The 26370-nt window shown below is 49.3% G+C and overlaps 1 protein-coding gene across 5 annotated transcripts in view; it reads left to right on the top strand.

Moving 5' to 3' along the window:
* SYTL3 (synaptotagmin like 3) overlaps positions 1-26370 on the top strand; it is an 85418-nt gene that overhangs the window by 47165 nt on the left and 11883 nt on the right. For 2 of the 5 annotated variants that reach the window (XM_047733292.1, XM_047733296.1), the window contains 6 exons: positions 1139-1190; positions 2203-2272; positions 3939-4017; positions 7595-7719; positions 14311-14445; positions 23045-23223. In XM_047733292.1, the coding sequence (XP_047589248.1) occupies positions 1139-1190; positions 2203-2272; positions 3939-4017; positions 7595-7719; positions 14311-14445; positions 23045-23223 (640 nt within the window). Of the gene's footprint in view, positions 1-1138; positions 1191-2202; positions 2273-3938; positions 4018-7594; positions 7720-14310; positions 14446-15833; positions 16413-23044; positions 23224-26370 lie in introns of those variants that run through there. The other 3 variants (XM_047733293.1, XM_047733295.1, XM_047733297.1) reach the window with 3 other exon arrangements.

Raw genomic sequence — 26370 nt, forward strand, 5'->3', positions numbered from 1 at the left:
CCGTTGCAGGCTGATTGTACGGGTGCAGCTCTCGGCCCTCGGGGCGGCCTTTCTGATCTGTCTTAGACACGCTTTTCTTAATGGTGGGGAGGGCTCACGAACTCCTTTGAGAATCTGGTGAACTCCATCACCAACCCCCGAAAATGCACACAGACAGGTGGTTTTCAGAGTTTGACATGAGATGTCGGGGCTCTCCCACTCCCTGAGGCCGGCTCCAGTGAGGAACTCCTCCCCTGGGGGGGTCAGCCGCCTCCTGGCTTTAGGGTTTGGGCCTTGATATCAGAGACGCTTGCCTTCCCCTCCCAAAGTCCTCCCAGCCCTGCTTCTTGTCTGATGGAGATGATATGAATGTGTATGTAAGTCTTTCTATGGAATGGATTAAGACCTTCCCCACACCACACGGGAGCTAGACAGCGCGGCGGCCTTGCATGGGGCAGCGGAGCCCGGGGTGGCAGCCCAACCTCTTCCTATGCACTGGGCCAGGAAACATCATGTTCACAGAATGATGGATGTGGAGAGTTCTATTTTTGGGGCCTTAATACACCATAAAATCCCCTTGCCTTGAAACAAAAGGAGTACTATATCAGAAGAGTCTTACTGAGGAAATCATTGGCCTCTGTAACTACAAATAAGCAGATTACATTTTTTAACAGATTAATTTAATCCCCATAACAAGGAATGTTTAAAGGAATATAGTCATGCTATTATTAAATGTTTCCAAAGGACCAATGTTAGCTTGGGAGCTTGGACTGCTTTTCAAATTTTCTAGATTTAGAAAATCTAACCCTATGTCAACTCTTATTAAAAGTAGTCATTCCCAGCGATTATGTGTATGTTCGTGTTTATGAATGCATTTTGAACAACTTTTGTGGGATGTAGTTTATAGAGCATAAACGTCATCTGTTTTTTAACATGTATTTTTAACATATAATTTAATTATTTTTAGCAAATTTACGGTTGTGCGACCATTACCACAGCTGAATTTTAGAGCCTTTCTAGCACCCCAAGATGGTCTTCTACTTTTTAACTGTAAGAAGTGGTATTAGAAAAATAATAATTTTAATTGAATACTTCCTGTGTGTGCATCACCAAGGTTGTCTTCTCACTAATGAATGACCTTTGCTGGTATCTCTCCCAGGCAAACACGGGACAGCCGGAGCAAAGCTCTTACAATCTTATCAGGAGCTGAGGTGAGTGTGGGGAGAGGGCGAGGGCAGACCGTCCTGGTCCCTCCTGGCCTGGGGAACAAAGGACGCTGAAAGAACTTGAGATCTCTTGACTTTCAGACGTGGCTGCTCTGGAATGTGACTTTTTTTTTTTTTTTTTAAATGATAAAGTGCCTGGAAAAGATTGAAACAGAGGTAGTTCCACATTCTTATGAAGAGCCTTCTTGGGAGCTCGCAGAGCATTTTCTCACTAAAGGTTTTATTTCCTAAATTCTGAAATGTGGTAAGAAAATAAAATATTATTTTTGAGGGCGAAGTTCTAAACCAAGCTTTTGCTTTTATGAATCATTCGCATCTCCAGCATCACGCCCAGTGCCTGACACCTCACAGGCTCCGTGGAATAAAATTGGCAGCAATGAGGCATGGCCTGAGAGATGCTAACTTCTTCTTCTTCTATTTTTAAAGATTTTATTTATTTATTGGAGAGAAAGAGGGAGAAAATATTTGAGGAGGGTGGAGAGAGAGAGAGAGAAGCAGGCTCCCTGCCTGGCAAGGAGCGGGATGCAGGACTTGATCCTAGGACCCTGGGATCATGCCCGAAGCTGAAGGCAGGTGCTTAATGGACTGAGCCGCCCAGGCGCCCCTCCCCCATTCTGATTCCCTTCCTGCGTGATTTTGGCATTCATGGTGTTTTTGGCACTTCTGCTGACGCGGGCTCAGCTGTCCCGCAGGGGACATGCACGTGTGCTGGGCTCCGGAGCGGCCCGGCTCCTTTCCACCACACGCGTGGAGCGCGAGGCCGGGGGCAGCTCGGTGCTCATCGGCCGCATCCTGACACCAGGAAAGGATGACCCGCCCGGAGGAGCAGATCCACGCAGGGCTGCCCGATCCTCTTCTAAAATGTGAGGAAGTAAAAGCAAAAAAAGAAGGATCAGAGAACTTTAACTACAGGATGATGGCGAGTCCCGTGTACTTGTCGGACTAATAGTTGAATCATTCGTAACCCGTTTCTTACTCCTGTGTTTTTCCTCGGCAGCAAGATTTCTGTGGTTCCTCCGACCCCACCTCCTCTGAGCGAAAGCCAGTGCAGTAGCAGCTCTCAGAGGGTAACGTGTCCGTTCTGTGCACCTCCCTGGGGATGGGGAAGTGGGAGGGGTGGAGGGAGAAGGGGGTCTGAGAGGTTGGACCAAGGTTGCGGGAGCAAAGGGATCCACCTGTGGGTGAAGCAGGCCATGGAGGCCGGATGTGCTGGGCCTGCCCAGTGCCTGTGCTCCCACCATGCTCTGCGGGCATTAGCAGTGACTCCCCTTCTGTCTGCTCCCCATGTCTTCACCTGTCCCCACATCCCCACCTGCACCCCGCATCCCTGCCACTTTACTCTTGTCATTTTGTTGACTGTCTTCCCTATGTGTGCTCTGCGCTCCTTAGTGGGGGGGCCTGAATCGGCTGCCGTGTGTCGGGGTCTCTGGGGATGTCAAGAGGAATAAACACAGGTTGATTCACAGGTGTGTGATTCATGGGTGTGGGAGTGCCAGTGTGTGTGTGTGTGTGTGTGTGTGTGTGTGTTTGTGTGTGTTGAGTACTTATAGATGCTAACAGAAAATAGACCAGGACCTTTTCTGTCCACAGAAATTAGTGGTGTCATCTTTGGGAGGTTCCCTGGGTTCCCACTTGGGAGGCGGAAATAATTATACTCCGCTGACTTGCTTCCCATGGCTGGTGTGAGAAATTAATGAAATGATGTCTGTGCTGGTACTTGGAAACTGTAAAGTACCATGAAAAAGCATGGTCTTGATTATTTTCATTATTCTTCTTCTTCTGTGAATTGAAGAGAGTAACTACATCTGTACATAGAAGGGCATGTTCATATGTTCGTGAGAGAAAGAGTCTATTTATTCTTTTCCCAGTTTCAAACTGAGACCCTGGAATGACCTTCAAAATTCTGCTCCACTTTCTCCTTGAGATTCTAGATCTTCCGAAACTGTCCCAGCACAGATGTGCTCAAGACATAGTTCCTGGATGGATGGATGGATGGATGGATGGATGGATGGAAGGATGGATGACTGAGGGGTGTATGGATGAAGGAATGGATGGATAGATGGAGGAATGGATGGAGGGAGGGATGGATGGATGGACGGACAGATGAGTTGATGGAGGAGTGGATGGATGGGTGGAGGGATGGATGGGGCAGATGGAAGGAGGGATGGGGAAGGGTAGGGGGAGGGATGGCAGGATGGGACTTGAAGGGGAAAGTGACCTCCTTTCTGTCACTTTTGCTTCCTTTTTCTTCTCTCTCCCGCTTAGCGGGGTGGACTAACTCCTTGGCTCCAGCCTGGTGCTCTGAGCCTGGTACCACCACTGGCCACTGTGTTATGTGCTGTGTTGGCATCCTCTCTGCATGGAGCTGGGGTGGGGTCATACAAGAGCTGGTTAAGGAAGCAGGAGTCCACCTGAGTACGGTCTGAGCCAGCGGAATGTCGGGCATTATTCCCAGGAGGTAGTTGTCACCATGTCAACACCCCTGCTGATGCCCCTTCCCGAAAGGTGGGTGTCAAACCTCAGAGGAAGGCATCTGAGTAAGAGGGTCCCTGCCTCCTGAGAGGCTTGTGCTCTCCCCTCCACAGACATGCACGCACACACACCTACACGCACCCGGAGCCCGTGCGCCTCGCTCACACCTGCCGGCACTGGGGGTTGGCAGCCTGGAGGCTGCTGGGCAGACACGAGTTCTCAGCTGTAACTCTCATTCTCTCTCTTCTGTCTCTGTTTTAGTTACAGGAACTTGGTCAGTTTAAAGGATTTAATAAATCCGTGGAAAATTTGTTTCTGTCTGTTACCACCCACATGAAAAGTAAGTGGACGCCCCTGCATGTGTTCTTCCCACTGCCGGCCAAGGGGACCTCTCTGCCTCCAGCTCCTGGGGAGAGCCAACACCCCAGCCCTTCACCCTCCACCCGCAGAGGCGGCCTCTGGTTTCCTGGGAAAAGAGGAGACACCCTTCAGCCCACTGGCCTCAGTTTACCCCCACTGCTGCCCAGACCTGCCAGAGCGTAGCACATGGTGGGAAGCAGCTGGCATGGACCAGTATGGGCAGTTGCCCCAGCCTGTCCCAGGGCCCCACAAGGACAGTGGGGTGGGACAGCTCTGGGGAATGAGATCTGGGAGCTTTCCCGCCAGGCACGGCCCGGTGTCTGTCCTTTGCACAGAACTGCTTGTCCATTCTTCTTTCCATCTTGGCCAATTTATCTCCCTCAATGGGTGACAATCATGTGATTCGCAGACGTGAGGAGCCCAGAACTCCCACTGCTTAGAATCCTGTGTCTTTCAGTGTCCCTCTGCTCGGATAGTCTTTCCTGTTGATCTTAAGCCTCAAACCGCATACAACAGCCCAGGCCCGCAAGGGTGCCCAGAGAGAGGGTCCCGTGGGGCAACAGAGGGTTTCAGGGACCCAGTCCCTTTTACCACGTTTCTATTGAGCTTCTGCCCACGCCGGTGGGTGTGGATGGACTCAGTGTTGTCCCTTGGCCTTGAGACAGTCTCATTACTTGATTTTAATTAGTTCCCCGTATTCCCTACGAGCCCTTCTGAGCTGCTTCGTGACAACTGAAACCAAAGCACCACTTTTCAGACAAGCAGAAAGGTGACCGTCCCCAGAGACGGTCTGTCCCCCTCAGCCTCAGGAGGACTGAGCAGCTGAATTGCATGCCGCCTGCTGGCTGGTAGAGGTCGGAGGTTTGGAGTCACCCCTTAGTCTGCTTAGCTCTCGGACGACATCCGCCCTCTGTGCGTGCCAGCCTTGAAGGCCAGTCCCTGCACTCAGCCGTGGGCTCTGCTCCTGCTGCTGCTCCTCTTGTCCAAACTTCTCCGTGTCGCTTTCTAGAAGCACAGCCTCTGCCTAAATCCACTTGGCTTACGAGAACCCCTCCCACCGCTGTACTCTGGAATCCTGCCTCAGCGTTAGCTGGGACCTGGTGACTCCTCAGCCAGGCACCCAGAGAGGCAGGACACATGTTCCATCTTGTCCCGGGTTGCTCTCAGCCTCCGACACCTGCTGGGACCCACAGGGGGACGTTTGGGGGCTTCCACGCCCATAGTCTCACCTGAGCCACACCCTCATGTTCGACACTTGACAGCTGAGCACCTCGAGTCCTGGGACGATGCCGTCCGTCCATGCAAACCAGCAGACCCGAGGGGGCAGCTGGGGCTAATTCCCTGGGAGGCGGGGGCTTCGTAGGAGCAGAGCTGCATCTCTTCTCTGCCGTGGGACACGGATTGAAGCCCTTAACCTGGGCCCCCTCCCTGCTTGTTCAGGCTCTAGTGCTTCATGGGATGGAGACCTCAGCCCAGGGGTAGGGGCGAATGGGCCCCTGGGAGGGATAGTCTGCCGAGCGCCTCTCCCACGTGCTCCGGCTGCTTGGGGAAAGAGCACGGACCACACACCCTGCACCCCATCTCTGCCTCAGGGTGCGCAGCCGGGTTGGGGGGTGACTCCTCTTTCTTCTGGTCCTGAGCTGTGGGGCACCTGTCCCTCTTGATCCGTTGTGCAGCTCTTTCTTACAGAAGTGCTGCGGAGGACAGCCTCTTTCCAGTGTCACCTGGGGTCCGTGGGGGGATGGCTGGAGGGGCTTCCCGGCCTGAAGGGTTTGGGGAGCTGCCCCAGAGCAACGAGGTAAAGGGTTGCCCCAGGAAGCCAGACCAGATGGAAGAACGGAGCCGTCCCAGCCCTTTTTATTACAGCTGCGTTTCTAAGAGATGTCAGGACCTGGCCCCCTTGAAAGGGAGGAGGAAATAAGAACGACGGTTTTCACTTCAGGCCCCTTCTGTGCTTCTTGCTGTTTCTTTTCCTTTTCACCACATAATGCCGATTGCAAGCCTGGTCTTTAGAATCCCTTGGGAGGCACGCCACCTGCCTAGTCTGTGAACGTAGGTGAACCAGATGAAGGCACGGGCTTTGGGGCAGGGGGAGGACACCGTCCTTAAGGGGGGGGCTTCACCTCCTGGGGCTCCCCCCTTTGTAGTGGGGCTGGGGTTTGGCTGTATGAGGAGCTCATGTTCACTGTCAGCTTTGAGGGCCCGGTGTGTGCTGGGACCCGCTAGCTTCCTGCACAGAAGGATGTCCCACGGTCTCTGGAGGGTAGACCCGAGGACAGTGTGGACAGCGGTGCTCTCAGACAGGAGAGCTCCCATACAGCCTGGGGATCCCGGGGGGCAGGGGAGGGTCTCCTCTAGAGAAAAGAGATGCAGATTATGCCCTAGCAGCATGTGCCAGAGACACCGGAGAAATAGTGTCTCGAGGAGCGGACCGGGAGACGGGCAGCTCTGGAGCTGGTCTGTCCCACACGCTAATGGCAGGTGGCTCCTGAGATGTGGCCTGCTCGGAAAAAGGGTAAAATACGCACTAGATCCCAGAACTCAGTGCTAAAAATGTCATTAATTGGACAGCACAGGGAAAACAGAATTATTGAAAGAATCTTACATGGGGAAGGATGCTAACTAGTGGGGTGATCATTTCATAATGTCCACCAGAAACTAGGAAGTATCCTGCATCCATTACCCAATTAAAGTTGCATCAGTTTTCATATTCATTATATAATTTAACAATATTTTGGGTATATCATGTTCCATGAAACGTAGTGTTAACATCGATCTTACCTGTTTCTTTTTAAAAATGTGGCCACCAGAAAATTAGAAATGGCATACGTGAGCCACCTTGTTATCTATGGGAGAGAGTTGCTCTAAAGATAGTTTCAAGGTCATGTTTGAAAGAGTCAAGGACCCCGTGGTGAAGGGAAGACATTTTTGGAGGACAAAGTCATCTCTGAGGGGTTCGCTCGCTTCTGTGTGTGGATTCCTTCTGTCCCACTGTACTCACCTTTATTCCCAACCGCTGTTACACTGCAAGACAAAGTTGTATTTCCAGGGTTTGCTTATTAAGGTAATTTTAGGGGTACCCTGAATTTGCTTCCCCCTGTCTTCAAAGGGTTCCAAAAGATAGTATTTAGGTATAAGTCTTTGTAAGGAACCTCTAAAAGGCTGGCTGGTTTGCTAGGCTGCCTTTTTCATGCTCACGGTCTGTGGTCCAGGCTGCATAGTCAGAAGACCTCCCCGTCCCCCTGCACTCTCAGTCCCACCCTGACGGAAACTCTCAGCCCTCAGCAGCGTGTGGTCACACAGTCACGTTTTGGGAATCCAGCTCCTCTGTGCCGTGCATGGCTCGGTGGGGACTGTGTCTGGCATGCCGTGTCTGGGGATGTTCCCCGAGGCCCCAGAGCTGGGGGTTGGGTGTTCCATCCTCCCCATGCTGAAGCCTAGCCTCAGGGGACTTTGGGGGCTCCTCGGGGTGTGGTGCAGGGACTCCCAGCGGAGGGCCCCATGAGTCTATCAAAGCTGTGTGCTCCCACCTGTCCTCCCTTGTATTTGTTTTCTAGAGCTTTCCAAGTCCCAGAATGACATGACCTCTGACAAGCAACTCCTGGCCACGGGTCCCAGGCAGTGTGCTAGCCGAACGGAGAGGAGGAGCCTGTCTGACACTGCCATCAACGTCACCACCAGGGTAGTCCCCAAGGCCACCGGGCCACCACCAGAGCCACTTCTAGCACATTTTCTCTGTCGATTTAGTTTCCTCTTAATTTATAGCACCGCATTAAGCAGTCTAGAAAAAACCTTATAATCATAAACCGCTCTGTATCGGGAAGGCCAGGCCAAATGATGGTCAGATTTCAGGGCCGATTTGGAAGATAGTTGAGAGCAGGGAAAAGCTTCAGGTGAATCCCAAGCCCCTGGGGTGGCTCGGAGTCCACTGGAACTCCCTGCCGGCTTCAAGGCCACCCCAAAGGCAAGGGACCCACCTGTGAGGCCAAGATGGGCCAGGTAATTCCTGGGGTCGAAGATCCTCATGGAGGGTCAAGAGGCCTTCCCACTTCCAACAACCTCCAGTTATAACCTGTCCGGGTCTCAGATAGAAACTCCTAGAAACGGGCGCCTGGGTGGCTCAGTGGGTTAAAGCCTCTGCCTTCGGCTCAGGTCATGGTCCCAGGGTCCTGGGATCGAGCCCCATATCGGGCTCTCTGCTCAGCAGGGAGCCTGCTTCCTCCTCTCTCTCTTGTCTGCCACTCTGCCTACTTGTGATCTCTGTCTGTCAAAAAAATAAAATCTTTAAAAAAAAAAAAAACCCCTAGAAACAGAAACGCTGCATGACCGAGGGCAATCACGAGGGACGCGCTTTCCAGGTGTTTAAACCACAATCGAGCATGCGGCTCATAAAGGCTTTTAAGGACATAATTACTCTGGCTTTCCACCAGGATTAACCAAGTCTGAAGCAGATGCGCTGGCACAGGAGAGAAAGCGTAGAATCAGAACACCTGGGCTCTGGTCCAGCTGAGGGGACCTGGCTAGGGCAGGTGCCACCACCTAGCTGTTGACAGGATCAGTAGGACCACGCTGGTTGGCTGGACAGGACAGGACAGGACAGGACAGGGCCCCTTCTCCGCAGCTGCGGGCTCCGCTCCGGACGTCCCCAGACAGCCTGCTTTAGGCAAGCAGATGAAACCAGCCCCTCCTGCTGGAACCTCCACACAGCCTCAAGGTTCCGATTCTGCCTCCATCCGTGACCTTTCACCCCAGGCACGTCACACGAACTCCCTGAGCATCAATATGCTCTTGGCGAAATGAAGATACTAATACTCGTTCATAATACTCGTTCTGTCCCAGGTGCAGGCCGCTTGTAAAGATCCCCGGAGAGAACACAGCATCGGAATTGCCAGCTAAGCCATCTAAACATGCTACTGGTCTTCCTTACTGTGTGCCAGACTCCACTCCAGGCTTTCCCTGGTCATCTCCTTTTATCCTCACGCTACCCCGTGAACCGCGTATTGCGTTTGGCCCCTGTTTCGCATTTAGGGAAACTGAGACACAGAACAATGAAGTCACATGGTCGGGGTTACTTAACCAGAAGGTGGTGGGTGGTCTTGATTTTGAGGCTGAACTCTGGAGCAGCTGTTCTCGAGTTCAGTGTGCATGTGAGTCACTGGGGAATGCTGTTGACAGGCGGAGGCTGAGTCAATAGGTTTGGGGCAGGCTAGATGCAGAGTCCTCGATGAGTTTCCGAGGAGCTGTTGGGCGAGCAGGTGATGTTGCTGGTGCCCCTGGGACCTCCCTAAATTTCGGAGAAGGCATCTCGAGCCTGGGAGATGTACTTGGAAGGCCTTTTAAACTCTGAAGTGCTAACGAGCATTCGTGCCTGGGGGCTCCCCAGGGTCCGCACAACACCATCCCCCCTACCCCCGTCCCTGAGTCAGCACATGGAACAGAGGTTAGCTGGTGTTCGGGGGATACTATGTTCCGGGCTGATGGCAGTGTTTGTCACATACTAGTCACATGTAATTCTTACAAAGGTACTAAGATAGTTATTGTTACTCTCATGATAAAGATCTAGAGCCCAAGCTGTAGCTGGAGGGTGGGCAGTCTAGCCTAAAGCATACATATATGTATCTATAACCAGTAAGATGTGGAGCCAAGAGGAGAGTCCGGGTTTGTATGCTCCTAAATTCTATGCTCGTAACCTCCTCGTTCTAAGCCCCACGTAAGGAGGACAAAGGATGAAGCCCCTCTGATCCGAGCCCTCAGTAAGGTTACCAGGCACCGTCTTTGGCTGCTGGGTAATCTCAAGGCTGCCCGATGGGACCCAGGAGCTTGAGGGGAGAAGCAAGGAAGGCCAGGGACGGCCAAGGCCAGAGCGCCCCTTCCTGCAGACACTCACCGTGCGCGTCGGGTTCGCGGCCATGCTCCGGGCAGGACCTTCGGTCTCCTATTTGCAGGCCTCCTCTCTCCCCACCTTACTCCAGGATATGACTGTTTCAGGGAGCAATTTAGCCGCATGTTTATAAAGTCCTCAGCAATCATGGTCCGCTCTATAAATGCTAAATAATTACGGGGTTGAAATATAGAGTGCATCTTTAAATAGGACGTTTGTCAGACTGCAATTACACACGCCCTGGCTGGCGAGCTCAGGAAAGTCACGCTCACGGCTTCACCAGAGCACTCGGGAGCATTTTGCCAACTGCAAGTGCACGACGTGGTGCCCTTTGGGAGGAGGGGACATCGGTGCCCACTTTGCCGGGGGCTATGCTGGGCGCAGAAAGAGGAGGTGACTTAAGACTGCATGGTGCCTCCGGGCTGGGAACTGAGCCGCTCGGGATGGCTTCTCTGACCATTACGTGTGAGCGGCATGTTCTGGAAATGCCCTGTAAGGACCCTCCCTGCAGCATCGGGGCAGGAACTCTTTTGAGAGGTGACTTCTCTCACTGTCCTTCTCTTACCTGTCCCCGAGGGATTTTATTGCACATCTTATTAACGAGTGGCGGATGTACACGGGCTGTAAAGACACACACCTGTTAACAAGGAAGGAAACACAAGAAGCCGTCGGGCGGGGCTATCTCAGAGGAGAGGGAACAAGGACTCAGGCAGGGAAGAAAACTTTCTTTCATTCTATGCCCCTTTATGTGAAGCTTTCCCACGTCCGGTCTGAAATCTGAAGAAACCACCGGGGCAGGGTGGGGCGCTCCCGCATACCTTCTCTCTCCCCACCTGCTGCCCAACTCAAGGCTGAGCAGCCAGAGGAGAAGGGAGGCGGCAGTGTTGGGTTCAGGGTTGAGAGCTGTGGATCCCCCCAGGATGGTCCCAGGAGAGGCAGCCTCCCCTTCAGCTGGGATTCCACAAGGCTTGGAGCATGTCCCTTTGGCCGAGCCCAGCCCCGCGGCGTTTTTCTGATAACGCAGGTGCGGTCTCAGCTTCTCTTGTTGAAGGTCAGCGGGAAAGAGTCCCAGCCGCCCGGACGGCGGGCTTCCAGGGAGCCCATTTGATGCAGTCCATCCTAAAGTGACTGCCCTTCCAGCACAGAACAGGAAACGCATTCACTCTGCGCAGTCAGTCTCGTCGGGGCCATCATTCTTCTCTGTAATCTGCCCTGAACTAGATAGTTATTGAAATACATTAAAAATCACAGGGGGGGAAATGCCTGTCTCCACAAGGTCGATAAGCTGCTCTTTGAATCTTGATGCCCTTTAATGGCAAGGAACGTGACCGTCATCCAGGTCCTTCTGAATTTATTGGGAAGTTGAACGTGACATTTCAGGCTGATTCCTTACTCAAAATAGGCATGTTCTTCAGAATAATGGACAGAATAGTGTTGACTTTTCTAATAATTTCAAAATACGTATCTTTGTCCCTAAGCTTCATGAAAGTTTTTCCGGAATTCTAACGTACTTAGAAGCACAGTCCTTTCTGGCTATGAATTTGACATGCCGTGTGATCAGTATTATAAAGGTAGTTCTCTTTGTTCCTTTTCAGAGCTTTCTGTCATCATTTTTTTTATGATTTCAAAAGGATGTTGCCTTACGGAAAACGGATTTAAGTGATTATTGAACAACGAAGTGTCACAAAGCTTTATGTTAATATTTAGCTCATTTTATTCTTTCTATCCTGGTCCGATGGTTGCCTTGTCTGCTATTTCAAATGGAATCTTCCAGTCTCCAAGGCCATCCCCTGCTGCACTCAGAGGGTGGAGGCCTGACGGTAGGAGAGCCCTCTGACTCCTCCCAATTGGAGTTTCTCTGGATTGTTAGCCATCCTCTCCTCCTGCCTCAGAAATGGATGTTCCTTCCCAAGGTAGAGCCCTCCCAGGCACAGGGTCCATCCTCCTCTCTCCCCTCTGGGACCTTCCTCCATCAGCTCGATGCTTTTCCCGTCTCTGTTTCTTCTCAACCTGCAAGTATGCCCTGATCTTCCCCACCTTAAAAAATGAAGGCAGCATCTTTTGAAGGATCCCCTTCAAGCTGCTCTTCCATTTCTTTGTCCCGGCCCACATCCATGAAAACATCCTCTGCTCTTGCTATCACTGCATTTGTCCTGCTTTGCCCTCCCTCCTGTTTACTCCTAGCTTCCGTGCAGTCCATTTCCCCATGTCAGTGCAACACTGTTCCCCGGGGCATCCCCAGGCACCCCTGATTGAAGAGCGAGGTGGCCAATTTGAACATCATTCTTGTCATTGACTTTGTCGCCTTTGACAGAGTTGACCAGAATTCCATTCTTCTCTTTAATTACAAAAATGATTTTATTGCTTTTATATATAATAAAGCCCACGTCTACACACTAATGAGAGTTTAGAAAACAGACGAGGAGGAGGAGGTGGAGGGAAGAAAAACTAGCGGTGTTGACCCAGGACCGTCACTTGGAACACACCACATGTCACTCGCTTTTCGAAAATGGCATCATGGGGCGCCTGAATGAGTCAGTCGGTTAAGCCTCCGATTCTTGGTTTTGGCTCAGGTTGTGATCTCAGGGTCATAAGATTGAGCCCCGCATCAGGCTCCGCACTCAGCCGGGAGTCTGCCTAAGAGCTCTCCCTCTCCTTTTGACCCTCCTCCCGCTCTCTCTCTCTTTCTCAAATAAATGAATCTTTGTAAAAAAATGACATCGCGCCACACCTTCACTTTTGTAATTTACTTTCTTAAGAATCTCTAGCATTGTATTTTAATTCCTTCCATGTCAATACATATATATTGTCACTTTTTACAGAGACTTTTTAGGGCTTATAATTCATGCTGCCAAACTGCCTTCCTCTGGGGTTGACTCAGTTTACCCCACCACTAGAAGCAGAGTAGCCCGCTTTTCAGCACCCCTGCAGGCACTAAATGTTACACTTTCTATTTTAATATTTGCTAATTTGATAGACAATTTTTAAAATCTGCATTTCTTTAATTTTAGGTGAGTCTTTCCTCCTCTTCAAACATCCTTCATCCCTGAAATCCTCCCCTTGGATCTGCAAGTCTTCCAGCCCCCTGCCTCCTCCCCTGGACCCACTCTTTGGTGTCCCCAAGCTGCCTGGTCTCTGGACAACCTGACATGCCTCCTGAGTCTCTGCGGTTGCTTGGGTCGCTAGCAGGTGTAGGAACATGCTCTGTACTTGACCGTCTCATGGGACCTCCGCTCATGATGCTCCGCCTTTGAGTCTCTCCCCACCCAGGCTTCAACCTCCCACTCAGGTCCTACTTTCCCCTGGAAGATCATCTCAACACCCCCTTCTGCATCAGCTCTCCCTCTCCTCTTTCCCATTGACTTGGCTTGTGCCTCCATTTCAATGGTGTATTAATTTCCAACCAGCTAGGTGAGATCCTCCAGGGGGAGGGCGGACAGTGCATCTTCTCCTCCTTCCCCTTCTCCTCTGACCCTGCTTTCGGCCCCAAGACTTAGAGCAGTGGGTTGAAGATGGTGTTGCTTAGCAAATGCCTGATGGAACCGAGCTGGTGCTCTGGGGATCGAGAGCATAAACCCTAAGAGTCATCTGGAACTAATCACGTCTTTTACTTGTTCGCTAATATTCTCAGTCTTTCATTCCTGAAATCTACTATGCTTCAAATGTGATATTTCCAAGTTCCGCTTCCAACCCAGCATCCAAACCTAGAGTCTAGATTCACAAACTTCGTGTCTTCAGCCAGAAAGAGGTTTCCTACCTTGTGCCTTGTGTTTCATGTGGGATACTAACACATTTCGAGGGAAGTTTCTAACCACGGCCACATGTGGATCCTGAGCACTTGGAATGTGTCTAGGGCAACAGGGGAGCTAAATTTATCGATTCTATTTGCTTGTAATGAATGGGAATTTAAATTTAAATAGCCACCAGCAGCTAGTGACCACCACATTGGAAAGCACAGCTGTGTACATTATAGAAGTACTGACTATTGAAGTATTTTGATAAAATTCAGAGGCATATTTTGATTTTTCCCTTTGTTATAGGCACATTGGAGCTCAAACTGATAGGCTAAATAGTGTATTTCATGTGATTTCCTGCAAGGATCATTATCAAGGTCAAAATGTGGACTTCACCTCTTTAAGATTTACTAATCCGTAAGCCATCCACCCACCACTGTTCGTGACTATCCCAGTGCTTGCTGGTGCCTGCCAGGCCCTCACGGGGGTGTGTAAGCATTCATCCAAACAGAAATGTGCTCCTTGCTCAGCACCCACAAGTTCGCAGATGAGGGCCGCTGGGCCACAGATGCAGGCCGTGCTTGCTGTAGTTCCCTCACTCGAACAAAGTCATGCTGGGACGCGGACCCCATCATTAACTCTGTGTCTCCTCTTCCAGAAGGCGAGCGCGCCGGATATTCTTAAACCTCTCAACCAAGAGAGTCCCAAACACCTTCCTAATCCTGTTCCGAAGCCGGAGAATCTCTCATCCAGGCCGACGCCCAGCGCTTTATTCTCTGGAGGCTTGAGACACGTGAGTCTCTGCTAATTCCCTGGACACGTGACGCGTGCCTGTCCGCGTGATGTTGGAGCGGGGTGGAGGGGGTAAGCAGGGGAGGAGGGAAGTGGTGCCCTGGGGGATGAACAGGACAGCAGAACTTGGTGGTAATATTTTACCTACCTGTGAGCTGGGGAAACCTGGCTATACTTTGGTGGCTTTTCTTTTATACCGACAGATAGTAATTTATAAAATAATGGTATCTTTGGATGAGAAGAGTTTACTTTCAGTGACGTCCAGTTTATCAAATATTTCTCTTGCAATTACTTTCGGGTCGTGTTGACCCACCAGTCATGAAGACATCCTCCTATTTTCTTCTAGAAGCTTTATGAAAGTTTCATTTTTCCGCATGGTCTGTGCTCCGGCTCCCGGATGTTTTGAGTGGTGTAGGCTGTCTGCTTTCCCTGCATGGATACTCAGTTATTTAAAAAAAAGACTCTCATTTCCCCCCATAGACTTTGGTATCTTTGTTGCAAATCAAGTAACCGTGTAAGGGTGGGTCTTTTTCTGGATTCTCTGTTTTGTTCTGCGGACCTTGCCGTGTGTACTGGGGCGAGACCACGCCGTCCTGGGAACTGTAGGAAGCCGTGAAGTCAGATAGCCTGGGTCCTCTGACTGTGCTCTTCTTTTTCAAAATATTTTAAAAATTGTCTCTGCTCTGAGGCAGGCCTCTTTGTCATTCGTCTGTTTATTTGAAAACATCGAAGGAGGGCGCCTGGGTGGCTCAGTGGGTTAAGCCGCTGCCTTCGGCTCAGGTCATGATCTCAGGGTCCTGGGATCGAGTCCCGCATCGGGCTCTCTGCTCAGCAAGAAGCCTGCTTCCCTCTCTCTCTCTGCCTGCCTCTCTGTCTACTTGTGATCTCTCTCTGTCAAATAAATAAATAAAATCTTTAAAAAAAAAAAGAAAACATCGAAGGAATGCAGACTTCACGCCTGAGACTGTGGCCTGTGGTGTGACCCAGCCTTGATGACAGGTCACCTCACTGTCATAGCTCTTTGACTTATTAAAGAATCTCAGACAATCACAAAGACTCTCCAGATGACAGAGTCCTCATCAAGGAAATGGGTATCAGGCTTGTTCTTTTATCTCACTGGGCTGTTTCGAGAGTCCAAATGCACTCGCTGCCCTGTGGGTTAGAGCCATGAGGAACTCAGCTTCTAGAAACCATCTTCCTGGTTCGCACTCCAGCTCCTCTGGTGTGACCCAGAGCGAGCCCTTCGACCCCTCTGTGCTTTGGGGCGATTGGGGTTTTACAGAAAATGGCATTCACTTTGGAAAATGATAGACTTCCCTTCCCCCAACTACATGCATATCTGGTGGAACATTAAAAAGTTGAGACAGAAGCAGGCCAGACTGTGGGCTGAAGGATAGCTAACGGATGTCCTTGCTTCAGTCCCCTGAGTCCTGGCGGCCCCCACCCCACCGGTCCCTGAGTGGGCCACTGCTCTGCGCCCACCCTCCTCACACTGTGGGGGCCCAACAGCATCACCGGGCACCTTCCAGAAATGGGAATCTCTGGCCCCGCCCCAGACCTACTAGATTGGCCTCTGCAGTCCCACAAGAGCCTCCTTGTCCGGAAGCCTGCCCCCTGCCCTGCTCTGCCCCGCCGTCATCCTTCCCTTCTCTCTGTTACTCATACTGTCCTCCCCTCCTCCCGCTGTGTCAGCGGTTGCCCGGTTGGGTGTTGTCTGGGGCAATCCCTGCGCCCGAGCTGCACCTGCCACGAAAGAGCAGGGCAGTCAAACCCGGCGGGACCACGGCATGGCTCCTGCGGACCTGCTGTCGATCGAAAGCCCGCTGTGTGCAAACCCCTGAGCCAGGTGCTTCCCCGCAGTCATTTGCACAACGATCTTGCCAGGTGGATACTGTGAGCCCATTTCACAAATGGGGAAATCTGGTTCGTGGATTTCCGAGCAGCTCTGACTCAACCCCCGGGAGCCGTGTGAGTCAAAGCCCGGGCTCTCTGGGCTGGCCCTGGATTTGGTAGCTCTCCAAGGGAGGGGGTTCCCTGGCCGCACTTGCCTGGGGCGGACCCACACCTAGGAAACCTCTCCGACTGGTGGGAAACCGCTGTGGCGGTGGGAAGCGGGTGAGTGTGTTCCTGTCCCCCAGGCTCTGCTTCTTAGGGCGGTTCCCTTCAAATTCAACACGGTTCCCTCCTCCCGGTCTTCTGGTGTGTTCTGGTTTGTGCCCTTCAAGTTATCCTGGTGAGGCTGAGTTATTCCACGATGAACCCTCTCCTGTTCCCCTTAGACTGAAGCAATGTTTGAGGAAACAAAACTCCCACAAAGCAGATACTGATTATTGCTTCTAGCCCAAAGACGTTGCCTGTTCTTCGGACAGACGTGGACATCCTCTAGGAAGCAGAAACGCAGAGCCGCAAAAAGCTCACTAAAATCTCTACTTACTACAAGAGGAGAAATGCAAAGGGGCCATAAGTAGGGGAAACACTCAACCTCCCAGGTGGTTAAATCAGAGCAAAATGAAAGCAAGTGCTGTTTCTGGGGTCATCTTGGCAAAGTTTAGAAGTGATGGGGTCGGGCGCCTGGGTGGCTCAGTGGGTTAAGCCGCTGCCTTCAGCTCAGGTCATGATCTCAGGGTCCTGGGATCGAGTCCCGCATCGGGCTCTCTGCTCAGCAGGGAGCCTGCTTCCCTCTCTCTCTCTCTCTCTGCCTGCCTCTCTGTCTACTTGTGATCTCTGTCTGTCAAATAAACAAATAAAATCTTAAAAAAAAAAAAAGAAGTGATGGGGTCAGCGTTGGCAAGGTGTGGAGCTGCAGGCGTTCTCAGAAGCTGCTGGTGCATTTATTCAGAGGAATTAATGTAGCTATGAAAAATAACATTGAAGAATATTAATATAGAAAGTACACCTTGGCAAATGAACATAGGAGGTTACCAAATAGTATTACAGTAGCACATGTTTTTAAAAACAAAATGGCTATATCGGGCTCTCTGCTCAGCAGGAAGCCTGCTTCCCTCTCTCTCTCTCTGCTTGCCTCTCTGTCTACTTGTGATCTCTCTCTGTCAAATAAATAAATAAAATCTTAAAAAAAAACAAAAAAAAAAACAAAATGGCTATAGACATCGCAAAACAAGCGAAGGGGTGCTACCAAAATTTGACCATGAAATAATGGGGTTATGCTTTTCTCTTAAAATTTTTCTGGGGCTCATCTGCATTTTCTGTATTTTTTTCCATAAACATGTAATGTTTGGGGAGGAAAAAATAATTTGCTTTACCCCCCCTCAAAAAAAGAAAAATCCAGAGTGGAACTTGGTGGTGTGAAGAAATACATTAATTTTTTAGACTACCTACAGGAGAAAAGTTCCTACCAGAGTTCCTATCTGGTTTTTAATTTTGTTTATACTTCTTTTTAAAAAAAATCTGAAAAGGAATGCATCTATATCAGTGTTTTCATGCAGTTTACATTTTTCCTGCCAGAAGGTGTTGTGGTTGGCAGGAGTGACCACATGAAGTTGGAACTCCTGAGATATAGAGGTTGGCAGAAGTTTGCGAGGGAGAAGATTATTAATCAAAGAAGTAAAAAAAAAAAATCCAACTGCCCAGCTGTTTTCTTTAAACATGAATTTGAGACGTGGGATGTCATCATGGCGTTTCAGTCGCTTCTAAATTTTTTTAAAAATTTTATTTATTTGACAGACAGAGATCACAAGTAGGCAGAGAGACAGGCAGAGAGAGAGGCAGAGAAAGAGGAAGGGAAGCAGGCTCCCGGCCAAGCAGAGAGCCCGATGCAGGGCTCGATTCCAGGACCCTGGGATCATGACCTGAGCTGAAGGCAGAGGCTTTAACCCACTGAGCCACCCAGGCGCCCCATTGGTTGCTTCTAAACAGGGACTGGCTCAGAACGTTCCCTCGGCCCATCACACAGGTGTGTGTGGAAATCCTTCATTTTTCCATTAATATTTCTGAACTTGTCTGGGCTCTGCTGATTTTTTAAAAGAGTACTGTATTTAGTGATCTACCCGTATGAATGTGTTTTTGTTAACAACGATAAAAAAGGATGACCATATTCTGGCCTGTTCATCCAGCAGAATACTGTTTGGGAGTGACAAGGAGTAAACACCAACCACAGCTGACCATACTGATGAATTTAAAAAACAGAATATGTGCACGGGAGGAATTCTAATTGCAAATTCCAAAATCAGATGAAAATAACCAATATGTTGTTTGGGGGGATATATACATATGTACTAAAACCATAAAGAACAACGAGGGTGAATAACAGGAAACTTTGAAACCGCATTCACTAGGGACAAGAAAGGGGATGGGACAGGGGTGGGGCCCCAGGGCACTTCTGAGGTCCCGCTAATGTTCTTCTACTCCAGCTGAGTGGTGGGCACGTGGATGTTCCTTCTAGAATTACTATTTAGCCGTATCCATGAGATGTACTTTTAATATATGTATCATAGTAAAAAGGAAAAAAAGGAGAAAAACAAAGGAAATGAGTCGCTCAGCTCACAAAGGATGGCCACACTGTCTGGCGTTTTCCAAATGGTAATGAATGTCCTATACTTACTATACATGAGGATGGTTCTAAGTCTCCACGTGCATTAATTAACTGAGCCTCATCCCAATCCTGTGAAATAGATCCCCATTTTACAGATGAGGAAACTGAGCTACGGTGGGTAAGAATACTGCTCAAGATTACACAGCCACTAAGTGTTGGGACCCAGAGTAGAATGAAAGCCTGTCTGGCTCCGTGGCCGCCATTTTGACCACTCTAGAGTAATGCTCTCAGTGTGCTCTTGGAGATCAGGAGTTTTTTGTTTTGTTTTGTTTTTTAAGAATACAGTTGACTGTTGAACAATGTGAAGGTCAGGGGCACTGACTCCTTGTGCCATCAAAAATTCGTGCATAACGTCCAACTCCCCCCAAAACTTAACTCATAGCTTGCTACTGACTGGAAGCTTTACTGATAACCTTTACAGTCCATTAACACGTATTTTGAATGTTATATGTATAATGTATTACGATCTTACAATAAAGTAAGCTAGAGAAAATAAAATGTTAAGAAAATAATAAGGAAGAGAAAACACATCTACAGCACTGTACTGTGCTTACTGGAAAGTTCTGCATAGTCAAACCCATGCTGTTCAAAGGTCAACTGTAGTAGTGGTTTCCGCTGACCCCCGCTTCCTGCCTTTGTGAAAGGAAAGGGCATCGAGGCTGGCTTGTGGTTGTAGTAGCTAACTGGTGTCCTTCAGAGAAAGTCACCAAATGCTCCTGCCTTAGCTAGTTCTCCTTTGCTTTTGCTCAGATTTACTTTCTTCCAAACTCCAGCAGCACCAATGGCTCCAATGAAAAAGGCCGAGCTCTTAGTGGCTTTTCTGGGCCAGCCCTGCTGGCTTGCCTCCAGGCGCTGCTCAGAGTTGCACCTTGCTCCAAGATCCTGTTCTGGCTACAAAGAAAATAGAACCAGAAAACCTTCCCGAGGCAACAGTGATAGAGACGTGGATCATCTCAGGAATGTGGTTGACCAAAGGGTGTGCTCTGCTGTCCCTTCATTATCTGAGGCTGTCCTTTCCCTGGCTAAGCGGGCACAGACACTACTGTAAGCTGACGGCCTGGGGCGTTCCGTACCTCCATCCTCTTCCAGTTCTACTTCTGATTTCTGTGCAGCTTCTGGGTGGGTCCTAACCTGCTCTGAGCTCCGCTAATGGATTTATGAGATGAAGGATGAGTAATTCTAATGCTTTCTGGATTCCTTATAATCGTGGTCGCCGAGCTGGATGAGCCAGGGGCACCTTCTCCGCACCCCGCAGGAGGGCGACCTCATGGTCAGTGGGAGAGTGTGGGGATGAGGTCTGCCCCATCTTGTCATCCAAAGGGCCAGCGGTCCCGGGCCTGCTGCGTTTCTCTGGGTAGCCCGGTTTCCTGCTCTCAGAACATCCATTTCACACCTTCTCCAGTTCAGGTCTTCTATCCTGCTCTTTCTCATTTTCAACAAAACAAATCCCTTTTCACTTTTCCAAAAAAAAAAAAAAAAAAAGAGAGACTCCCCTCAGAACTGTCTAATCTTCCTGATATCAAAATTAACCTCACTGTATCTGGACCCAGCCTACCCTCCTTTCCCTCCTGAACAGAAGTAGCCAGTCCCCCGAGCGACCCCCGAGTGACCCCCCGGCACCCACCCTCTCCTGCCCTTGATTCCTCCATGAAAGATAGCATATCTTTCCTTTCTCTGCCTTTATGTTTTTTCATCTTTGTCTTGATTTGCAGCAATTTTATTATGTGCCTACCTGTAGTTTTATTTAAAAATAAATACATTTATTTCCCTCTGGAATCCACAGTTAAATGCCTTAAGAAAGTTCTAGAAGATTAGGACGACCACCCGAGTGAATCCTCTCCCTTGAGTTCTGTGGCTCCTTCAGGCACAAGACCGCGTACCCCTTCATGCCATAATATTTACACAGAGCACTCCAGAATCAAAGTACTTCAAGTGCTTTCTCTATTCCCTTCATAAATATTTACTGAGGATCTACCATGAGCCAGGCACTGAGCTGGGTGCTGGAGGTACAGTGGGGGCAGGAACGTGCAGCTCGGAGAGGAGGGTGTGACCCTCCTTCAGAGAGAATGTTCTTTTACTTGCAGCAGACAGCTAGAGTGAAGGTAAACAGTCTTTACCCATCTGGTGTCGAGCTTGTTCAAAGCGGGCTGTCATGCTTTGTGAGGACCTCCCCATTTCCCGCGGACTCTCACTCCTGGGAAGGAAGCTGGGTGTGTGTGTGTGGCGGGGGGGTCCCCACTGAAAGTCTGGAGGCCACCGAGCCCCTCCTCTCTCTGGTGGGCTTCTCTAGGAAGAGCAACTTTAGAAAGTGTTCCCAGCTGCTCAGTGAGAACTTCCAAATCAGCAAATCCCTTGAAGGGAAAAGAAGCCTCTAGTGTGTCTCCCACTTTGGTGCCTTTCCATGTTCTCTGCGAACTTGGCTGCTGAAGCTGTGTGTGCCTTCAGGGCTCCAGACACCAGTTGTCATCCCCCAGCCCTTGGCTGCTGGGCCCCATGGTTTCTGCGTTTAGCTTGACTCCTCTGTCCTCCAGATGGGTCTGCTCGCGGCGGGACAAATGCCTCAGAGGGAGACACAGCTCAGAGCATCAGGCTCATGGACTGTGCTCCTCCTCTCTCTAGTAGCTTCCACCCTTCGTCCTGGCTGTCCTGGGAGCTCTACTATATCTTGAAACTGTTTGGGACTTAACTCGGTTTTCTGTTTGTTCTTGGCAGAAAAGTCTCTGCCATTCAGCCCAAGCTGACGTGGCCCAAAGTGAGGTCCCGGGACGAATCCCATTTTAATTATTAGAACTTTTGAGCCCCTGCATTCCTGCCCCTGTTCTGCTTGCAAGCAATGTGTGCCTTCTGCCAGGCATCCTTACCCTTCCTCCTTCTCTCGTGTGCACCTCGCTGAGTCCGCGGTCTTACCGCTCCTTCCCTCTGTGAGTGTGAAATGTAAAGGTTGTTTTCCACGCGAACAACCGTGTGGGTGTTGGCAGATGTGTTTCAGAGCCCGTGACTGGGTGCGGTGAAGGTGGTTGTGTGCTTGGCATTAGTTAACCCAGCCCTTGGCTTCTGAGCCCCGGGGCTGCTGTTAGTTCCTTCTGATGACCTGTTGGCTTGGTTTGGTTTGGGTTTCGCTCGCTCTGTACTGAGAGGAAAAGCCCCAGACTTTCTTCTTCGTTTCCTCCCAGGATGTTTTACGGCGTGGAGAATCTCGCTGCGAATTAGCAGTGGAAATCATTCAGGCTTCCCTATTTTTAGAGAGTCAGTGCAGAGATTTTTGCCCGGGAATGGGGCAAATATTAAGCAAGTTTAACAGTGCGACAGCAGCTGGTGTGTCTTTTTAAGCACAGGCTTTCCACGCTCCTTATCCTCATCACCTGAGCTCAGGGCGCCCTAACTAATGGTGGCCGTTCGTTTTTCATTTAATTAATTGATTAATTTAATTAATTCAATTAATTACATTAAGTTTCATTTCATTAATTTCATTTCATTACATAAAAATGTAAACAGAATTTATTGTCTTTGACTACATACTTTACACATTGTATTCCACTCACTTCTCACCGTGACCCCATGAGACTAGTACTGATTTTTTTTCCATGTGGACTTCGACACAGCTACTGAGTAGCAGGCCCCAGGTCGGAATCCAGCTATATCTGACTCCCAGTCGTGGGACTTAGCACCCCTACTCCGCGGCTTTCCACAAGGCTCTTCCTGCCACCGGTATTATCTGCCCTTCTGAGACTTATCTCTGCAGAATTGCGCAGGAGATAATCCACTTTGGTCCAACTGATTTGTATTAAAGAATGAGATTGTGTAACCTTCATTGCTCAGCAAACACCAGATCTGGGCAAGACTGACTTTCCGAGGATTTCCCATCTCCTTCGGAGAGACTGTGTGGCAACTTAATTTGGCAAAGTACAAGCTGGTGTATTATTAACTTACTATGAGTCACGATGCATGTTTTGTGTGAATTTTGATTAATTTGATCTCTCGAAACCAGAACTGCAACAAATAGACTAACTGGGAAATAATTTATTATATTTGTCTTTCTTGATTTCAGGCAAGTCTAACTAGCATTAACAGCGCTTGCACGGAGATGGGCAATTTTGACAATGCTAGTGTCACTGGAGAAATAGAGTTTGCCATTCGCTATTGCTTCAAAACTTGTTCTTTAGAAATATGCATCAAGGCCTGTAAGAATCTTGCCTATGGAGAGGAAAAGAAGAAAAAGTGCAATCCGTAAGTTTCTTTTCCCTGGGTTTTGGATTGAGGGTAGGCACGTTGGATCTAAAGTTTATTCGGAAGAGCAGAAGTCCCCAAATAACCAAGACAATTGTTTAAAAGAGTAGAACTATAAAAAGACCAATTGAGAATGATTTTTAAAGCCAGTTGTAGTTCAAACAGTAGCTTATTGATGCAAGGATAGGTAAGTAGGTCAGTCGAGCGGAATCAGAAGTCCAGATACAGAACTTGGCCTGCTTGGGAACTTCTAGGATCAAGGGGCTATTAGACATCAATGTAGAAAAGATGAACTTCAATGAATGGTGTTGGGAAACTTGACCTCCCACAGAGGAAGAGTCAAACCAAAAACCTGTGTCACACAATCCATAAACAGATTACAAATTTTTTCCAGCTGATGTGAAATAATATTTCCCCACTTTAACATGCATTTCCCTGGTTGCAAACAGAGATGAGCAGCTTTTCATACATACACACATTAGACACGTAGGGTTCCTTTCTGTGAACGTCCCGAACTCCTATCTTTTGGCATTTTTCTATTCGGTTGTTTGCCATTTTAATATTTATTTACAGGAATGTGGGGGTTTTTAAACCCTTTTTGAATATAGCTCTTCATTGATTGTATTTTATATATATTCTAGTTGTTACTTGTTTTCTAACATTGTTTATGCTGGCTTTTCTTGAAGAGAATTTGAGGTCAAATTTGTCAGTCTTTTCCTTTAAAATGTATTTGAGTCTGTAGAAAGATTCTACCTGAAGGTTATAAATATATTCTTCTCTATTTTTATTTATTAGAATTTTTCCCCCTTAGATCCCTTCCCCTTAGAACTGGAACTGATTTTCTGTGGCCTTTCTTTTTTCTCACATGGAAAACTTTGAGCACAATGTTTTAATTACCAGCTTGGGAAAGGGGATGGGAAAGAAAGCCAAACTCTTCTTGGCTCTGAAAACATCGGTAGCTCCTCAGGGCAGGACAGATGAAGTACATTGTTGTATGTGGCATTTATGGGTCTCCATAACAGCGTCCCTCTTGTCCTTCTGGTTTCTTAACTTCTATTAGTCCCCCAACTTATACCTTTGGCTCAGGAAAATTGGAATAGTCGTTGTTTCAAAGCTATTCCCTGACTTTTTCCCAGATCGAGACTTTCCTCATGTTTGGGTTGTAACTATCTTCCCTACGCCACGCCCACAAGTAGCAACCATAATCCTGTGCCTTCTTCAGACTCCCGTCCAGTCCCGTCAGAGACCTTTATTCTGCCCATGACTCTTCGAGCATGCCGAGCCTCTCTTGTAATTCTCAAGAGGACTGTAGTGAGGTGGTTGAGAGTACGGACACTGAACCCTGGTCCACCATTTATGTGGGTTGACCTTGGACAAGTCACGCAACCTCTCCATACCTCACTGTGACACAGGGAAAATAGTAGCCCCACCTTCAAGGGATTGTTGCAGCGTTTTCCAGAATTTGCCCATATTAAGCCTTCAGAACGTTGTCTGGAACATAACAAACATTTGACACAAAGTAAGCAAGTGAGGCACAGAGTAAACAGAGAAGTAGACCTAAAACTCCACATGGGGACCACCTTGAGGCTTTGGCCAAATACTCAGGGCTCATACACAGGACAAGATTTCATGAGGTCTGTCACAGGACGGTTACTGGGGGTGATGAGCCACTGGGCGCGGCATGATGCTGGGGAAGGTGGGAGCTCTGACCAGCCGGAGCTGGGTGTTCAGCAGAACACCCAGGGCATTATGGGAGGCAGCTGAAGGGTTTCTCTAGCCCCAGAGCAGGGACTACTCCAACTCCCCCCACCTCGGCAAAATCAAGCCATGATAGGGTCGAACTGAATTGCCCATCAGTGAAATATTTACTGGAGTAATACTCAGTACTTTTTAAAAGAACAGCCCGGAGAGGATTCTGGGAGGGTGACAGGATGGGAAGCCCTAGGAACTGGTCTCTCCTTGTAAGACCGTGATTGCACTGGTAGAAGCTGTCTCGCGAAACCGCTTCGGAACTGCCGGCTCCTGGAGGCTTGCAACTTCCAGCGGAAGGCTTGGCCGGTTCACTGGGGTGAATTTCAGTCAATATCCGCTCTTACCCCAGTAGCAGCTCTCCGTCCCCTCACTCCCAGCCACGTGGCAGGGAGCTGTGCCAGTGTTCCCGGAGCCGCTTACACACAGCATGCTGGGGTCAGTGTGGGGGACAAAAAAAAAGGATTTTGTCCTGCAGATATGAGGGTTGTGTGCTCTGGCTGCAGACCGCAGCTTCTGATCACAGGGGGGCAGACCCAGAGGCAGGCCCCCGCTTGGTATCTCCTCCAGCTGTTGGGATCCCCTTCCTGTCTGGGGTCCTCAGGAGGACTCGCAGCAGATTTCTCGGCAGATCCTTTAGAGGCGAGGAGGCAGTCAGTAGATAGAGTCAAAGTGCTAAGAGGGGGAGGACCCTGTCAACCAAGAATCCTACATCCATGGGGCACCTGGGTGGCTCAGTGGGTTAAAGGCTCTGCTTTCAGCTCAGGTCATGATCCCAGACACCTGGGATTGAGCCCCACATCGGGTTCTCTGCTCAGCAGGGAGCCTGCTTCCCTCTCTCTGCCTGCCTCTCTGCCAACTTGTGATCTGTCAAATAAATAAATCTTAAAAAAGAAAAAAAAAAAAAAAGAATCCTACATCCAGCAAAGCTGTTCTTCAAACGTGAGGGAGAAACGAAGACATCCTCAGATAAACAAAAGCTGAGGGTCTTTGTCCTGCAAGAAATAATGCTCAAGGGAGCTCCCGCAAGGTGCAATGGGAGGACAGACAGCAAGTCAAGGGCACGTGCGGAAGGAAAGACCGCAGGAAAAGCAAAGACACGGGCAGTGATAAAAGCTAGTACCGTTTAACAGTGCTGTGTACTTGCGTCTTACATATTTAAAAAATTTTTTTGCCTCTAATTACTGCTGTAACTTTGATCTGTAACTCCACACTTTGTCTTTGACCTAACTTAAGAGACTAACACACTTAAAAGAAGGGTTAGTCTGTGATGTTGGCTACCCAGGGTAGGAAGGCGTCGTTTCACAACCTCATCAATGCGACAAGGTAAGGCTGGCACCAGGAAGGAGCAGAGTTTTTGTTTGCTATTGACCTTAAGATGGTAAAAATTCAAAGTAG

This window comes from Lutra lutra, chromosome 6 (assembly GCF_902655055.1).
Source record: "Lutra lutra chromosome 6, mLutLut1.2, whole genome shotgun sequence".
NCBI lineage: Eukaryota > Metazoa > Chordata > Mammalia > Carnivora > Mustelidae > Lutra > Lutra lutra.